The 17,704-nt window shown below is 55.2% G+C and overlaps 1 protein-coding gene across 2 annotated transcripts; it reads left to right on the top strand.

Annotated features, from left to right (window-relative positions):
- Positions 1–8,624: 8,624 nt before the first annotated feature.
- On the top strand, positions 8,625–15,418 carry CCDC142 (coiled-coil domain containing 142). 2 transcript variants are annotated; one of them, XM_033161163.1, is made up of 10 exons: positions 8,625–8,805; positions 9,362–10,786; positions 11,751–11,837; positions 12,416–12,580; positions 12,676–12,833; positions 13,074–13,214; positions 13,497–13,611; positions 13,942–14,119; positions 14,233–14,441; positions 15,051–15,418. In XM_033161163.1, the coding sequence occupies exons 1-10, from the start codon at positions 8,691–8,693 to the stop codon at positions 15,311–15,313; spliced, it is 2,856 nt and encodes a 951-aa protein (XP_033017054.1). In that variant the 5' UTR covers positions 8,625–8,690; the 3' UTR covers positions 15,314–15,418. The 2 variants fall into 2 exon arrangements, with proteins under 2 accessions (XP_033017054.1, XP_033017055.1); XM_033161164.1 differs by lacking the exon at positions 14,233–14,441.
- The last annotated feature ends 2,286 nt before the right edge of the window (positions 15,419–17,704 follow it).

Genomic DNA, 17,704 nt, shown 5'->3' with positions numbered 1-17,704 from the left:
GCGCCTCCAGGAAGTGACGCCTTTTCCCCGGAAACGGAGCGGCGGGCGCCATCCTAGTCGAGGGAAAGTCACCCAGGGCGCCATCTTGGCTGAGGGCAACCTTGCCCGGGCACCTCTTCCTTGTGCCATTAACTGTTACAGGAATTTCCCCGAACCACCAAGTTCCACAAGACACACACACACACACACTTCTTTCTCTATAGTGTTTCTGTTATAAATTCTGTTATAAATTTACACTTGGGAGAGTAAAAATGGCTTCAGGATTGCTCCCCTGTACTGTTTCAGACACTATAATTATGCATGTATGTTTGACCTTAGAATTCCTATTAACAGTCGCCCCTCTGGGGCTATAATTTTAATTAAATTGTTTGCCCCACAAATAATAACCTGGTATGTTGTAAATGGATGCCTTTGTGAAAATCTGAAGAGACTTTCATGTCAGACCTCTTAAGGCTATTCGCAAGTCTAGCTGTGCACAAAGCTGGACATAGGATATCACATAAAAATATCACACGTTGCATTCTCTTACGAAATTGTTGTTGTTTAGTCATTTAATTGTGTCCGACTCTTTGTGACCCCATGGATCAGAGCACGCCAGGCACTCCTGTCTTCCACTGCCTCCCGCAGTTTGGTCAGACTCATGTCTTACGAAATTACTTGCGGCATTCTAGCACTTTGGGAGAAACGTTTTCTCAATACAGTAGTGTTCTATGCTTTTCACTCAGCAGGAAGGTCCAAACATGATTGTAAAAATGCAGTTTGTTTTGTTTGTGCTTTTTGTGTTCTCAGGTGTCAAATTACAGGTGGGTAGCCGTGTTGGTCTGCCATAGTCAAAACAAAATCGAAAATTCTTTCTAGTAGCACCTTAGAGACCAATTGAGTTTGTTCCTGGTATGAGCTTTCGTGTGCATGCACACTTCTTCAGATACACTGAAACAGAAGTCACCAGATCCTTAAATATAGTGGGGGAGTGGGGAGGGGTATTACTCAGAAGGGTGGTGGGAATGGGTGATCAGCTGATAGGTGTGGAAAACCTGTTGACGACTCGGCTGTAATTAGTCTTGCAGGGAAAGGCAAGAGGTGAGATGGCTAAAGATAGCTTTGTTATGTATAATGAGATAAGAATCCAATGTCTTTGTTCAGACCAGGTTTCTCCGTGGTTTTAAGTTTGGTGATTAGTTGTAATTCAGCCACTTCTCTTTCCAGTCTATTTCTGAAATTTCTTTGTATTAAGACAGCTACTTTGAGATCTTTTATAGAATGTCCTGGGAGATTGAAGTGTTCTCCTACTGGTTTCTCTGTCTTGTGATTCCTGATATCAGATTTATGTCCATTTATCCTTTGGCGTAGGGTTTGGCCTGTTTGTCCAATATAGAGAGCTGAAGGGCACTGTTGGCATTTGATTGCATACACAATGTTGGAAGATGAGCAATTAAATAGTCCTGAGATGGTATGTTTGATGTTGTTGGGACCAGTAATGGTGTTGTCCGGGTTTATGTGGCAGCAAAGTTGGCATCTGGGTTTATTGCAGGCTCTGGTACCAGTGTCCATGTTGAGTCCTGTTGTAGTATTATTGTGGGTGAGGAGCTGTTTGAGATTGGGTGGCTGTCTGTAGGCGATGTAGGGTCTTCCTCCCAGAGCTTGAGAAAGAGAACTGTCATTGTCTAGAAGAGGTTGTAGATCTCTGATGATGCGTTGTACTGTTTTAATTTGGGAGTTGTATGTGATTACTAGTGGTGTTCTGTTATTTTCTTTTTTGGGTCTGTCAAAGTTTTGGGTGTCAAAGTTAGCCTCCTGGCCCTTGCATGTTCAGCAGGACTGAGGGGAGGAACTCTGGTCAAAAAGTTTTTGAAAGCCTAAGTACACACCATGTTAACCAGATCACCTCTATCTTTATGCTTCTTGACACTCTCAACGAAAGTTACAGGTAGGTAGCCGTGTCTCAACGAAAGGTTCATGAAACAGGACTTGCCTTTGCAGAAGCCATGCTGGCTCTGCTTCAGTAGGGCTTGTTCTTCTCTATGCTTGCTTATTTGACCTTCAACAAGACTTTCTGCCTGTTTTTCCAAGACTGAAATTAAGCTAAGCAGCCTGCAATTTCCCAGATTCCCCTCCCTTCTTCATCCCATTTTTAAAACTGGTGTTATATTGGCTACTTTCCAGTCCTTTCATTAGAAGATCAGCAATTTCACCTTCAAGATGTTTGGGAACTCTCGGGTGGATTCTGTCCAGACCTGGCAATCTGCCAGTTTTTATTTTGTCTAGGAGACTTCGAACATCACCTCTTATCAGTGCTCTTTGCCTCAGTTGCTCAAAGGCAGTTCAGGCACTGGGATCTGACACACATCTCCTGCCGTGAAGGCACTATGCCCCCCAGTTACTGTGGGGAGAGTTGCTGCTGCACCCAGGTCCTGTTTGTGGGCTCCTTTGGGGGCATCTGTTTTGCCACTTTGAGAAAAAGGGTGCTGGACTAGATGAGCCCCCTTTGGCTTGATCCAGCAGCAGCCAGGCTCTGAAACCTGCTTTGGAAAGAGCCTAAAAGAAAGCCTTGCAGTTAGCCAGAACAAAAATACAAATCGAAAACCATGACCCAGTAAACCGTGGGGCTAGGTTTCCTGTGCTGCAGGGGGTTGGACTAGATGACCCGATGGGTCCCTTCCAAGTCTACCATTCTGTGGTTCTAAGTGGCATTCCAGGGCTGCTGTCCTGGGAAAGGGCCGGGAGGTGGACATCCTCTCCCCCCTTCCTCCAGGAGTGGACTGAAATCCCTAAGCCAATGAGTGTTGTCCATCCTGGATTAAGGCCACCACCAGCAGGGAAGCCCATAAGCTCATTTCCTTCTTGTCACACTTGCCCCAGCCACCATGGAGGATGAGGAAGAGGATGCATTGGCCAGGAGCCGCAAGGAGCCCTCCATGGAGGTAAGGCCTGCACTGGTCCCTGGGAAGCTGGAGATGAGGGATGCAGAGTTCAGGATGGTGGTCCGAGGTGAGAAAGGTGTGGATGGCGGACAGGGAAGAGTCGGACTCTCCCCTGGCTGCGGAAAGCTGTGACCTCACAGGTGGAAGGGAACGTGTTGCGGTAAAGAGAAGGGCGGGATCAGGTCCCAAGCGTGTTTGGGCCAAGCAATGGCAGTCTGGGCTGCGCGTAAACAGAAACCCTGGCAACAGGGACGCGTGCAGCTCAGGTGTCAAACGGATAAAACAGCTGCACAACTTTCTGAAGGCATTTGACGGCAGCCCTGCGTAGGGAAGTTTTTAATGTTTGATGTTTGCTGTGTTTTTTATCATGTTGGAAGCTGCACAGAGCAGCTGGGGCAACCCAGTCAGATGGGCAGGGTGCAAATAGTATTATTATTATTAGTAGTAGTAGTAGTAGTAGTAGTAGTAGTAGTTTTGGTGGGCTGTGGTTCCTGCATTGCAGAGGGTTGGACTAGATGACCCTTTGGTGCTCTCCCAGCACTGTGATTCTAAGGACAGAGGGAAACGCTGGCAGAGGCAGGCAGGCAGGCAGGCGAGCCAGAGAGACACAGGGCGGGGGGGGGGGGGGACTCAGGCTCTGCCAGGGGCTCTCTTGTATCTTTAAGCACTATTAAAGGTGGGGTGCTGGTGCTGCCCTTGCTAGGGTTTGCACCCCAAGTGCAGAATCACGGACTCCCAGCAAAGCAAAGGGGGTGGCGGAGCCCCTCCAGGCCCCAAGAGCGCCAATGCTGGTTGGAACTAACTGGCCGGGTTTTCTTTCGAGGGGGGGACCCTGGGCTTTTCCGTCAGAGCTCACTTCCCCTATTGGAGTGATGTGCTTCAGTCACTGCTGGGGCCTGGCTTTCTGGGGATTTGGTGGTTAATGAGGATTATGCTCTTTGTGAAGGAAGGAGGCGGAAAACTAGAGGGTTAGAGGCAGAAACACGCAAGGTGGGCAGGGCAGGTCGGGTCCTGACTTAACCCTGTTATCAAAAAAAACCTGCTCCTTTTCCCTTATGGGGTACCCAAGAGCCCATACAGAGTGCTTTTGTAGGTTCTCTGTTGGAAAGGGAAAATAACAGACCAACCAGAGAATGTTGAGAAGCAAAGCGACTAGTAAGCCTGATCTTTATTAAACTGTTGCAACCCCCCCCCCCAAAAGTTTAAGATAAAAAAACCTGGATGTACATTTCCAAAATATACGATAAAAAACAAATAAAATAAAACCTACATACAGCAACAGTGTTTTGTGTTGTGTAGGCACCTATGATGCAAGTCATGGGCCCTGCCTGCTAGCCTGCTCCCTAAAATATCACCGGTTTGCTCCTTTCTATATATAGGGTGCCTACATTCTGCATGGACTGGTTGCATGGCCACATGTGCAAATGGCTTGAGATACCTCTTAGGTCCGTAAATTGCCATATAGCATCTATTCAACACAAAAACAGCGACAATTTGTTGTTGACAAAGGACAGCTGGACATAGAAAGGGCCCCATCCTCATCAAACCTAAATCCGGCCCTGCTCACAACAGCCCTGTGAGGTAGGCAAGCCTAAGGGTTTTTCGAACCCGGGCCTCTTAGCTGCTGCTCCACACTTTGCTGCCTCTACCTGCTTCCCAACCCAGGAGAGCATGGGGGAAAAGAAGCGGGGGCTTAGGACCTGCTGCAGCATCTTCTTGGTTTTCTCTGTGCCCCCCTCTGCCTGCCATGGTACAGCCCGTTCCTTCTCGGCCCCCCCCCTCCCCGCCTGCTGCTTGGGTGGACCAGGCCTCCCTTTCGCGCTGCGCCTCCTGCAGGCGCCTTGGAGAACGGCAGGGCTTGGTGGCTAACTGTTCCCCTCCCACGTGACTCCTGCGCTCGCTCCCATTGGCCGCCCGCTCGCTCCCTCAGGGCCGCTCCGTTGCCGGGCGCCGAGGCAGCGGCACCAACGGCGACGAGCCGGGCGGCTTCTTGGCGGAAGGCAGGCCGGTAGGGAGCGGAGAGGGCCGTGGGGGCGGACAGGGGGCTGTGGCGGCGACGAGCGCCCGGCCCGGCCTTTGAGCTGGCTGTGCACGTGTGAACGCAGGCAACCCCGCGTGTCACGGGCCGCGCGCTCCTCTGGGCCTTCGCCGACCTCGCGCGGGGCTGAGCCTCCCCTGGAGGAGAGAAGCGGCCGCGAGGGGCGCGGCGGCGGCGGCGGCGGCGGCATCAGGGCAGCGCAGAGTTAACCTGCGGAACTCCCTGCCACAGGAATAGCCGCCCAGCTGGATGGCTTTGAAAGAGGACAGGACAAAGTGTAATTGGCTTAATAACTGGTATATATTGCAATATAAATTGTAATTAGAGATTGACAAAATGTGGATTTTGTTGGATTTTAGCAATGGAAAATTAATTTAAAAAATAGAAAAAGAAAGAAAGAGGACAGGACAAGTACAGTGGGAGGCAGCGAGGCTTCTGGATCCCAGTGGCAGGAAAGTGCAGGAGAGGAGAGGGCTGCTCTTTCTTGGGCTCGGATCCTGCGTGCAGGTTTCCCCAAAGGTGCACGTGGAAACCCAGAACAGGAGGCTGGACCCCTTGGGCCTCATCCTGCAGGCTCTTCTGAGGTCCTCTGCTGGGCACGGAGCAGAGGGAAGCCTTGGCAGCCACTTGCGGGGCCCAAGCCGGCAGAGAAGCAGGGCGGATGAGAAATGGGGGAGAGCCCCATTGGGGGCTGGATGAGTCCTGCAAGGGGCTGAAAGAGGAAGAGGGGCTGCTAACAAAGAGCAGGTCAGTCAGGCCCTGGGTTGAAAGAGTTGCACTTTGGGACAAGTGGGGATTTCTACCCACCCACAAGGCCATCAGAATCAAGGTGTCTTTAAAAAATAAGCCTGGCTTTGTAATTTATTTCAAGTTAAAGTAGACTGCTCATGGCCAAACTTGGCCCTCCCTCTGTATTGGGACTACAATTCCCCTCACCCCTGGTCCTGTTAGCTAGGGATCATGGGAGTTGTAGTCCCAAAACAGCTGGAGGGCCAAGTTTGGCCATGCCTGGTTAAAGAAATGAAAGTGGTGTATAACAAACCAGCAATGTAAACCAGTGAGGTGTAATGGTTAAGAGTGGTAGACTCGTAATCTGGGGAACCGGGTTCGTGTCTCCCCTCCTCCACATGCAGCTGCTGGGTGACCTTGGGCTAGTCACACTTCTCTGAAGTCTCTCAGCCCCACTCACCTCACAGAGTGTTTGTTGTGGGGGAGGAAGGGAAAGGAGAATGTGAGCCGCTTTGAGACTCCTTTGGGTAGTGAAAAAGCGGGATATCAAATCCAAACTCTTCTTCTTATTGTTACAGGTGGGTAGCCGTGTTGGTCTGCCATAGTCGAAACAAAATAGAAAATTCTTTCCAGTAGCACCTTAGAGACCAACTGAGTTTGTTCTTGGTATGAGCTTTCGTGTGCATGCACATAAAAGCTCATACCAAGAACAAACTCAGTTGGTCTCTAAGGTGCTACTGGAAAGAATTTTCTATTTTGTTTCTTCTTCTTCTTCTTCTTCTTCTTCTTCTTCTTATCAGTGAAATTTCACAGGCCATTTGAGACAGCTACAGTGGTACCTTGGTTCTCAAACACCTTGGTTCCCAAACACCGAAAACCCGGAAGTATGTGTTCCCGTTTTCGAACGTTTTTTGGAAGCCGAACGTCCGATGCAGTTGTCGGCTATTGTTTCCGGGGCGCCTGCACCAATCGGAAGCCGTGCCTTGGTTTCTGAACATTTCGGAAGTCAAACGGACTTCTGGCACGGATTAAGTTTGAGAACCAAGGTAACACGGTATTTGGCACTTTTGTTTTTGCTATTTATTTTGCGTTTTTGTGGCTTTTCGGTTAATTTGTTTCTGTGACTGTGTGGAACTCAGTTCAGCTACTGATTGATTGGCTGTGGAAATGGATAAAAGCCCCCCATCCAAACAATCACTATCATCGGTGCAAGTAAGAAAAAAAAATATTTTTCATTTTTATCATCTGCAATACTGTCTTATTCATTTTATTGCTTGGATCAGAGGTCTCGTTAGAGAGTAAAATTCATGTTAAATTGCTATTTTAGGGGTTGTTTTTCAAAGTCTGGAATGGATTAATTTGTTTTGCATTACTTTCTATGGGAAAGCGCACCTTGGTTTTGGAACACTTTAGTTTTGGAACGGACTTCTGGAACAGATTACATTTGAGAACCAAGGTACCACTGTATAGGAACAGAGTGAATGATAAAATAGCAAGGACTACGGCCAGGTCACTAATCCGGTGAGGCTTTAACATCCCAGTTTCCCAGATGTTCTTGTGGGGTCTGAAGTGGTGGTGACTGGCTGGGACCTTTGAGGTCCCAGTGGGCAGCTCAGGGAAGATGTTGAGCCAGCGTGTGACAACTGTGCAAAGGGCAAATTCCATGCTAGGCATCAGTAGGAAAGGGATTGCAAATCAAGCTGCCAATATTGTAATGTAATTGATACAAATCAGTTGTGCAACCTGTGTACAGTTTTGGTCGCCTCACCTAAAAAGGCTATTCTGGAGCTGGGAGAGTTTCAGAAAAGGGCAACCCAAATGATTTCACTGTGAATAAAGGTTGCGGCATTTTGCAAACAAATACGTGATAAAGGTGTACAAAATTATGCACATTTTGGAGAAGGCAGATAGGAGAAGTTTCTCTCTCATCATACTAGAAGGGAGGGCCAGCCCAAGAAACTGAATGTTGGAAGGTTCAAGACAGACTTTGCCACACTGTGCAGAGTTAAAACTCTTTTTCTTCTTTGGAGATCCCTCGTAGCAGAGTAAGATTGTCTTCCATGAACAACGGTCTTAACAATGAGTCTGTAAGTGACTGTGGAGGTCATTTCTGGATCCACACGTCCTTCTGCAGTGGGGACATTGGTTTCCGGGCGGGAGTTGATCACGGTGTGGATTTGCCAAGCGTGCCTTCCTCTTAGCGCATTTCTCCCTTTCGTCCTGAGTTCGAATGCCTTCAAAGCCCATGACACCTTTGGTAAAGGCTGTTCTCCAGTTGGAGTGCTCATAGGCAAGTGATGAGGCTATCAAGATTATGCCTCAACACAGGCTTCAAGGGAGGAAACCAAAGTGCAAAATGAACACTCAAGCTCTTCAAGATCCCATTAAGCGGAATTGCTTCCAAACGACTCTTAAGGACCACCTGCCTTCAGTTAAAACTATGGAATTTTCAACAGCAAGATTTAGTGCCAGCTACCCATGGTGGTAGCCGAGGATAAAGCTGTCAATGGCCACCAGCCACAATGGCCAGGCTCTGCCTATGCTGGGGGAGGCAGGATGCCTCTGAACCCCCGTTGCTGGGAATGGCAGGAAGGAGCCTCCATCTTGCCACTTGGAGAGCAGGTTGCTGCATGAGATGGGCACCCTTTGGCCTGACCCTGTGGCTGAGCTCTTAAGGGCTGCACACACTCTGGAAGATTTCCAGAGCCAAAGTCTGGAAGCACATGGCAGCCAGTGAAACGCCTCTGTTCTGAAAAGGCCCCTCTGTAGCTGCTCCTCGGCACTGGTGCTCAGACTCACCCAGCATGGCTGGTCCTGGATTCTGGTCATAGGAAGCAGGCAAGGTTTCCAGAGACATTGCTCAAAGTTGGGGGGATCAGGGTGCATTGAGGCTGCTTCTCTTAAGAGGCAGGGGTGGGGGCAGTTTCAGTGCTGACCCTTCGGTCTTTCCACAGGTGATTGAGGCCGAGACTGTGGGCTTGAACGCCATCTTCCTGCTCCTCATGTCCCGTGTATCGCAGGCCTCGGGGGGCATCTTGCCACCACTCAGCTCCCTGGTGGGGCCCAGGAAGGTGTTGCCAATTGATGGAGGGGAACACCTGGAGGCAGCTGACACAGGTAGGTGGGGGCCTGTGCCAATGTTTGGGTGGGTGGGGGAGAACCTCTGGTTCCTGCCAGGGGCTTCCAGTTGCTTCTTGCTCTGCACATAGGAGAGGTGGTGCCCAAAGGAAGCTCTGTTCAGGAGGACTGGAGAGCTCCCAGTCATGCTCCCCCCCCCCCCCGCCGCTTGACTGTAAGGAAAGTGACTGGTGGTTTTGCACTGGAATGTCCTTGTCACAGAAGCACTTCTGGAAAGCAGGGGGTGGGTGGGGTGCGGAGGAACCAGCTGCCTCCCTCCTGCGCTGCCCCCCTCCTGCTTTGGGGAGATCCCTTAATTGCATTTGTTCCTTTCTTCCTGCTGCTAGGCTGCTCCAGGCAGGGCAACTTAATCCTCGGAATTAGCAGCTTGCTGCAGGCAGACCAGGTCCCAGCAGGGGCAGCAGAGGTGACTGACCTCCTGGCAGACCTTGGCAGTACACAGGGGAAGGGTATGGATGTGGTTGCCCAGGTGATGCCAGCCTGCTGAAGCAGCCCCGCCGCAAAGGGTTGGCATCAGACTCCTGTCTCTTTGCAGGTTCCAGATCGCTGACGCCGCTGGCCAAGTCCTTCCAGAAAGCGGAGGCTCTCCTGCGCCACTGCGTCAACCCCAGCCTGTGGCGCCTGCTGCCCCCGCGCACCAACGAGAGCGCTTACGACAGCGAGGAGGAGGACTCTCCTGGAGGCCTGGCCCGCCTGGCCCAGGTGGAGCGCAGCTTCTTGGGGCTCAGCAGCTGCCTGTTCGTGATGGAGAACCCCCGCACAGAGACCTTCCAGGCCCACGTGCGCCCAGCTCTCCCGGACACGCCCCGGGGCGCCTTCACTTACCACGCGGCCCGGAGCAGCGTGGCTCGCCACTGTGCCACTCTCCACGCTCTGCTGCAGCACCGCCACCACCTCCGCCTCTCCCGCCACTACAGCCGCCGCCTCAAGGCGGCTTCGGCCTTTGTGCAGCACCTGATGGCCGCGGAGCGCTGCGTGCCGTCCCTGCTGCCGCTGGCCAGCCAGCCGGACGCCACCTGGGGCCGCCAGCTGCGGGGGCTGTGCGAGGAGATGCGCACCCACGCCACGCACTGGGAGGGGCTGCAGCGGCGCATCCGCAGTGACCCCTGGCTGCGGCACATGCTGCTGCAGCGCCACGAGGTGGTCCAGCACATGAGGCGGTCCCTCTGCTTGCTGGCCCTGCATGCCGTCTGCTTCCTGGAGCGCCACATCGAGGCCTTGCTGCGCAGCTTGGCCCACGCCCTTCCTGTGCCCGCTGCCCCGCTGTCCGACTTCTTCCAGGGGCTGGAGATCTACAACCAGGTGGTGAACGACCAGGCGCTGCAGCAGGCCTTCCTGGAGCAGCAGGCCAGGAAGCCTGGACTGCAGAGAACAGCGAGTAGCTCCCCAGCCTTCCCCCTGGAGAGGGTCTTGGGCATCCTGGCAGCTGAGAGGGGCAAGCGGGCCGCCCAGAGGCTGCACCCTCTGCTCCTCCGAGTGGGGGGTCTGGAGCCAGCGCCTTGGGATGGGGACACCAAGCCTGGGCTCCTGGAAAGGGCCTCCCAGGCATCTCCAGCAGGCGAGGGTCTCCCCAGCCTCTCAGTGGAGCTGCAGGCCTTGTTCCACGAGGAGGAAGAGCGTCTTCTTGTGGTCCTGGGGGAGCTGGTGGCTTCCACTGACAGCCTGTGGCATCACGTCCTGAACCGGCCCAAGCCGGAGAAGCCCCTCGAACGCTTGGAGCCGGCTGACCTGCCTCAGGGGCTGGACTCTGACTCGCTGCCCAGCTGGAAGTCTGTGCGTTGGCTGGACACCTCCTTCACAGAGGCGGCTGCAGCGCTCTATGCCCAGTACTGCCCACTGCTGTGGAGAGCTGCTGCCTCTTCCTTGGCCCACCAGCTGGAGCTCCACCCGCCCCTGGCGCACTTCCAACCGGGGGCAGCGGCTGCTTTGGCCCAGCGGCTGAGCCGTGGTCTGGCACAGAGTAAGTCAAACTGCGGAACTCCCTGCCACAGGAGGCAGGGAGGGCTGCCGACTTGGATGTCTTTAAAAGAGGATGGGAAGGAGGAGAGGGCTCTCAATGGCTACTTGCCAGGATGATTGTGTTGTGCCTCCACAGTTGGAGGCACAGCGTTTCTGAATACCAGTTTCTGAAAACCAAATAAGGGAAAGAAGGGAAGAGGGCTCTTGCCACTCAGCTCCTGCTTATGGGTATCTGGCTGGCCACTGGGAGGGCAGGATACTTGGCTAGATGGGCCCCCCTTGGCCACATCCAGAAGGCTCTTCTGAGGTTCTTACGTGCAGGTTAAGGTTCTTGGCTGACGGTGGGGTTGAGACAATGCCAATGGGACCTGCCGGGATGGCGTCCCAGCCCCATGCCTCCCTTCCTGCCTCTGGTTGGGATCTCCGAGGGGCTTTTGCCTTCTGTTCAACCCATTCCCCATCACGGTGCCCCTCCTGGACTTCTTAAGTCTTGCCCGTGTGTGGTCTGACTCACCAGCAATTTCCCTGTCCCACAAAAAGGGCCGCCCTGCCAATTTGGCAGGGGAGGCAGAGGAGCAGGCAGGGCTGCTGCACTTCTACTTCCGGGGTGCTGATGCCCAGGGGTGCTGAGTCCCAGGGGCAACCCTGCCGAAAGGGCAGGCAAGGCCTACACCCACCTGGGGCTGCAGTTTTGGGGCTCAAAGGAGAAATGGGCACCTGCAGCCCAATGGGAAATTTCCCTGACCAGTTCCTTCCTGTGTAATATGCCCTGTGAGGGGCCACTTGGATTTTCTTTTCTCAGCACTCAAACACCTTGGTATGGCCTCTGGGAGACTCCCATTGCATCTCAGGATCCACAGCCTCCTAGAATTGGGCTAGGGGTCCCTGCCTGCCACTTTGGGTGGGAACAGGCAGTCTGGTCCCCATGGGACTCATGCTCTCTTGTCCCCTCTGTGTCTCTGCAGCCTGTGTGCCTCAGGAGAGCATGGAGGAACTGAAGGCCTTGGCGCTGCAGCTGCTTATGCGCGATGTCCTCCAGCACTGGGACCAAGGTAGGACAGTCACCGTTGGCAGGGGGGGGGGGGCCGTGGGGCAAGTGCTGAATGAAGGGCCAGCCTTGCGGCAGGAGACAGAATCAGAGAGTTGCAGAGTTGGGAGGGACTCCCGAGGGGCATCTAGTCCAGCCCCCTGCAATGCAGGAATCTGAACTAAAGCATCGGTGGCTTTTAATGTTTTTAATGTTTGACAGACTATTGTATTTTGTTGGAAGCCACCCAGAGTGGCTGGGGAAACCCAGCCAGATGGGCAGGGTATAAATAAATTATTATTATTATTATTGTTATTATTATTATTATTATTATTATTTGAAAGACTCCAAGGAAGGAGAGTCCACCACCTTCTGAGGGAGTCTGTTTCATTGTAGAACAGATGGGGGTTTTTTTGTTTTTAAATACATAAATAAAATGCAACAAAAAAATAATAAATTATAAAATGTCAAATAAAATGAAATACAGTGGTACCTCGGGTTAAGAACTTAATTCATTCTGGAGGTCCGTTCTTAACCTGAAACTGTTCTTAACCTGAGGTACCAATAAAAATTATTATTATTATGATTCCCTTTTTGTCCCAGGTTTCTGCCAGGCTCTGGGCTCCAGCCTCACCGACAAATGCTTGGCCAAGCCTGGCCAGAGCACAGAGATGGCCTGCAGCCGGACGGCTCAGCTCTTGCAGAGCCTCTACCTGCCCTTGGCCTTCAGCCTGCAGTGCCTGGGCTCCCAGCCCACCGAGAGTACAGGTGAGTGGGGGCTGCACTCTGCGGGGTTGCCCTGGCCAGCAGCTGGGCCTCGACTCCCTCCTCGACCTCCCCTGACTCTCTCTTCCCCCTCTCAGTCGGCAGCCTTGTCCCATGCGGCCTCCACCTGCGGCTGCTGTCCCTCTCGCTGGCCACCGCTCACTCCTCCTGCTACTGGGTCATGAGCAAGGCCTACCAGTACTTGGCTTCCTGGTCCCTCAACCAGTTCCTCCTTGTGACCCAGGGAGACTTGCAGGCAAGTAGAACCATGAGGGGTGGGTGGGGAGGGGGTTCCTTCCTGAGCTCAGCCAGGCACTGCAGGGGAGCAGAGTGCCAAGGATCCATCCCAAAAGCCGTCCGCTTAGCCCACGGTCCAGCTGTGGGCATCGCGTGTGTCTCTCTCGGCCAGAGAAAGAGGGAGACGTCCTGGCAGGTGCCGAGAGAGGACTGCGCCAGAATAAGCTGCTTCTCCCTGCTCCCTGACTCCTTCCTACAGCTGCTGAAGGCAGAGGCCGACAGGATGTCCACGCTGGTGAGCACAGCTTTTCCTGAGGGCAGGAAGAAGCAGAGCCCCCTCCTCTCTGGTCAGGAGCAGGAGCTGAGCCAGCAGATCCACTCCACAGCTTCCAGTGTCCAAGTAAGTGCCGGGGGTCCCAGCAGGCCTTGCCACACCCTCCTCCCAGCAGCCGCCAGGAGAGATGCCAGGATCCTCCTGGCTGACCTTGACACTGGCTTTGAGCTCGGGTAACTAAAACACAGCAGGCTGGACCTTCCTCAGCTTCGTAGAGAGGCCCTCTGCTTGCCCCCTGGCAGCCCTCCAACCTCTTCAGTGGGGCTTGCGCAGGAGAAATGGCTGGGGGCACCTAGGTGCTTTGTTTCCCACCCCACCCCATCGGCCCTTTCCTCCTCTGTTGCACAGCTGTTTGCGAACAAAGTGCTGACCCTGTTTTCCTTGGACTGCAAGCGCATGTCGGCGGAGATCTTTAGCCAAACCATGCCCCTCGGCAAGCACTGGCGCCTCGCCCTCCGAACAGGTAGGCCTGCAGGGCATGGGGGGGGCAGCCTGTGGGCAAAATGGGGAGCCTGCAGCCATGTGGCCGTGGGGGGGGGGTTCTCCTCCTCCTGCGGTTTCCAGCCCCTGGTATTCGGAAGCATTATTGCCTTCAGCAGAGCAGAGCCCTCCTGGCTACTAGCCCTCCGTAGCTCTGCTCCTGCCGCTGCTGCACTTTTTTCGTTTGTGGGCTCCTCACTGGGGCATCTGGTTGGTCCTGTGGGGCCCAGGAGATCCTGGCCTAGTCAGCAGGCCTTGCTTGGGCCTGATCCTGCCGGGCTTTCCCCCTTAAGTTCTCCCATTGCCCTAGCAGAGCTGCCGCCCTCCCCCAGCGAATACGCCTCAGCTGCTGCCCAGAGCGTCCTGGGTCAGGTCTTGCTGGGCATCCAGCTCCTGCCTCAAGATGCCCAAGGACCAGCACTCAGCCAGGTGACTACGGCCTTCTTGGAAGCCTGGATGGACCACATCCTGGCCCAGAAGATCAAGTTCAGGTGAGCATTCGGGAGGGAGAGGGGTCTGGCCCTGCTGCCCAAGGAGGGTGGCAGGCTGGGCTGCTCTTTCTCCCCCCTGACAGCCAGCCTTGCCTTCTGCCCCCCCCCCCCAGCCTCCAGGGTGCCCTTCAGCTGAAGCAGGACTTTGACCTGGTGCGTGAGCTGCTGCAGTCAGAGGATTACGGCCTCTCTCCAGAGATCAAGCAGCTGGTGCTCTCCCTCCGCATCTTCCAGCAAGTGGACAACGCCATCGCCTGCCTCTTGCAGCAGCCCCCCAAGACCTCCTTGCCCTCACACACCTGGGACGCCTTCCACAAGTGCTGTGAGTGGGCCTTTGGGGGTCTAGAGGGCTCTGCCAGTCCTGCATCACAAGGGCTTGCACTAGATGGCCCTTGGGGGTCCCTTCTAACAATCCAGTGGGTCTGTGGGTGAGGAAGGTGCACCCCTCCCATCCGTGGGTGGGGGAGACCTCTGCCGCTCAAGGCCAGGACGTGATGGGGCATGAAAGCTGCAAATGGAGCCTCTGCGCTCAGTGGCAGTCTACCTCCGAGCCGCCAGCAGAACTGGTGCATCTGTAGAGTCTGAGGGAGACCCAGGTGGTCAAACTGCACCTCAGCTGCCACCCAGGAGACTGGCTTGTTTGAGAGGGTTGTTTGCAAGTCTTGGGGAACGCAAGTGAGGCACTTTGAGCGCTCTGAAAGGGCGACATCAGTGCCACCGCAGAAGCTACTGCTGTGTGCCCTGCGCTGACTGGGGCCTCGGGTTGGCTGCTGTCAGAAGTGGACTCTGCTCACTCCGATCCCGTCAGTAGAGAAGGGCCATAGCTCAGTGGTACGGGAGGGAGGGTCCCGAGGTGGAGCAGTCTCTGGCCAGCGGCTCCTCTCCCCGGCAGGCCCCGTCTCCTTCCTCAGCTGCTCTTCTTCCTCCCCAGGCTCCCACGATGGGATTCGCACGCAGGACGGCGGCCCAGGCAGCCTGAACAGCCTGGAGAGCCTGGAAGGGCTGCCCACGCAGGCGAGGGCCGTGCTGGAGAGCCAGGCGGGCGACCTGCTGAGCCGCATGCAGGGGGGCGGCTGCAGCCCCGAGACCTACCTCAGCCCGATGCAGCAGGAGTGGCTGGCGCTGCGGCTGCACGGGGGCCGCCGCTGGAAGGTCCCCGCCCTGCCCTGCATGAACAGGACCTCTGAGCCTTGACTGGGCCAGGCGGGGCAGCTCCAGCCTTGGCAGGACGAGCACCTGCGAGCCGCCACTCGCACCATGGACTCCTCGAGGCTCCCTTCACCTGCCACACGTGCCTCACGCCCCACCCCCTCAGGCCTGCGCAGCGGCAGCCGTGGCGTGACTCTCCCTCCCAGGGGGCTGGTGCACGAGGGAGCTGCCCAGAGGAGGGGACGGAAGGAGCCTTGATTGCCTCCAGCCAGGCCTTGCCTGCTTCCCAGCAGGAACTCTCTGGCTGTAGACATTTTGGCTAAGGGGAGAAGCTGCTGCTGGAGGAAGAGGAACCAGCTTGTTGGGCGGCAGGGCCTGAAATCACCAAAGGCGCTCCTGCGCTCCCAGGCTGCCTCGTGGTGGTCAGGGTCACAAGGAAGTTGGAGAAGCACACACGATATCTCAGATCACCTGTTTTCCGCATTAAAGACTCCTGACGATGCAGCCACTCGGTGCCTCTGTTTTTTCGGGAATAAATCCATAAGAATCTGTGTGACCCACTTTCCTCTGCCTCCAGGCGCCTCCCCTTTGGGGGAAGGGCTGCAGCTCAGGGGCAGAGCATCTGCTTTCCTCAGCCCCCAACGGCATCCACAGGGGGAGCTCAGAAAGACCCCCTGCCTGAAACTCTGGGGCCTGGGCAGCTGTTGCCGGTCAGTGCAGAGCTTAGATGGACCAGCGGTCGACCCGGCAGCTTCTTAGCTTTCTTGACATCCTGATGTTTGGCTTTGCAGAAGTCTGGCTGAGGAGCGAGTAGGAGAACCCTGAGTTCCCTGTGAGTAAAATCCTGTCCCAGAGAGCAGCACGCTGCTTTCCTGCCTGCCTGCCTGCCTGCATTATTGAAACGAATCCTGACAAGTCGCAGCAGACGTACATTCTGACGACACCCGCCGGGCTTAGAAAGCTGAGCGCAGCCAGGTCCCACCCCTCCCTTCCCTGCCAAGTTGAAAATGGCTCAGCGGCAGTGCGGCTCCCTTCCTCAACCTTGGCCCTCCAAATGTTTTTGGCCTACAACTCCCATGATCCCTAGCTAGCACGACAAGTGGTCAGGGATGATGGGAACTGTAGTCTCAAAACATCTGGAGGGCCGAAGGTTGAGGAAGCCTGCTCTAGCCTAGCCAGGCCTCACCTGGAGTACAGGGCCCAATGTGGAAAGGGGTCACAGGAGGGTAATGAAGGGGGCCAGTAGTATAGGGAAAAAGGAGGGGGGCATGTTTAGCTGGGGAGGGGGGCTGCCTATGGAGTAGTGCATTTCAGAAGACAAATGGGCCATTGGGAGATTCAGGATGGGTGAAAGGACGGACTTCACACAGAGTTCCAAACTATGGAACTCCCTGCCACAGCATGCCAGGATGGCCACCAACTGGCTGGCACCCGTCTGTTTCTGGAGACAATGGAGGAGGGGGTGGGGGTGGGAGTCCAACGCCAGGAAGGTTGCAGCGCCTGCTGTGGCTGTAGAGACCGATGGGGGAGAGATGTTTCGTCAGAGGGAGGTTGTCTCCAGAGGATTGGGCCAATCCAAGGAGGGCACGGCTGCCAACAGCTACCAGCCACAAGGGCTGCCCCTGAATGCCTGTTGTGCTTGCGCACTTGGGACAAGGCTTCTGGGTGGACGTGGGGGGAATGGGATGCTGGCTGAGGTGGGCCCAAGGCATTTTCAAGGAAACCTACCCGGTCCTTTTGAGAAAACCTGAAAAGCCCATTTGTTGCTGCTCTCATACAACTTAAAATAGGAGGCAGAAAGCAGGGAAGAGCTGGCTGCTGGATGAGGTCCAAGGCCTCCTGTGTAATCCAGCATGGGAGGCAGTTTTAGGATAGCGGGACCACGCTGGCGCTGCTGGAATTAGAGCCCAAAGTGCGCCGGTGCCACCAGCATCCTGCCCCCCCCCGTTAGTGGCCATGCAGCTGTCTCTGGAGTGACCCCAAACGGGATCAGGGGGACATAGCAGCCTTTTCCTGCTGTCCCTGACATTGGAAGGTACACTGCCTCTGAGCCTGGAGGTTCCATGTCGCGGCCCGGTGAGAGACTCGCCAGCCAAGCTCGTCTCATCGGTTGTCAGGGCCTCGACTTAGGGGTCCACAGACCCGAAGCTGGAGCCCCTGCCGTCCAGCCCCGGCTCTCGCCGCCTTCCCTAAGCGACATCCGCATCCCTGCGGCTTCCTCGCGACGGGGCGGCTCCCCTTCCCGGCGCCGCCTCTGCCGGTCCAGCCTCCGGGGCGGAGCGAGCGGGGACTACGAGTCCCATCACGCCCGGCCCCGTCCGCCCCGCTCACTTCCTCCGCAGCCGCGCCGAGGCCAGCCAGCCAGGAGCCGAGCGCAACGCCACGCCGCGCGGACGGGCTGCTCGACGAGCCGAGCCTCGACGGGGCCGCACTCCG

Source organism: Lacerta agilis, chromosome 9, assembly GCF_009819535.1.
Source record: "Lacerta agilis isolate rLacAgi1 chromosome 9, rLacAgi1.pri, whole genome shotgun sequence".
Taxonomy (NCBI): Eukaryota; Metazoa; Chordata; class Lepidosauria; order Squamata; family Lacertidae; genus Lacerta; species Lacerta agilis.
The sequence above is the reverse complement of the archived record's forward strand: the minus strand, read 5'-3'. Positions and strand labels throughout refer to the sequence as shown.

What these genes read in the sequence shown, in the direction of transcription:
- CCDC142 (XM_033161163.1), top strand. Translation starts at nt 8,691, where the DNA reads ATGTCCCGTGTATCGCAGGCCTCGGGGGGCATCTTGCCACCACTCAGC. An exon ending in CCTCCAGCACTGGGACCAAG is followed by an intron (nt 11,838 to 12,415) that starts GTAGGACAGTCA and finishes TTTTTGTCCCAG; the next exon opens with GTTTCTGCCAGGCTCTGGGC. An exon ending in TGACCCAGGGAGACTTGCAG is followed by an intron (nt 12,834 to 13,073) that starts GCAAGTAGAACC and finishes TCCTTCCTACAG; the next exon opens with CTGCTGAAGGCAGAGGCCGA.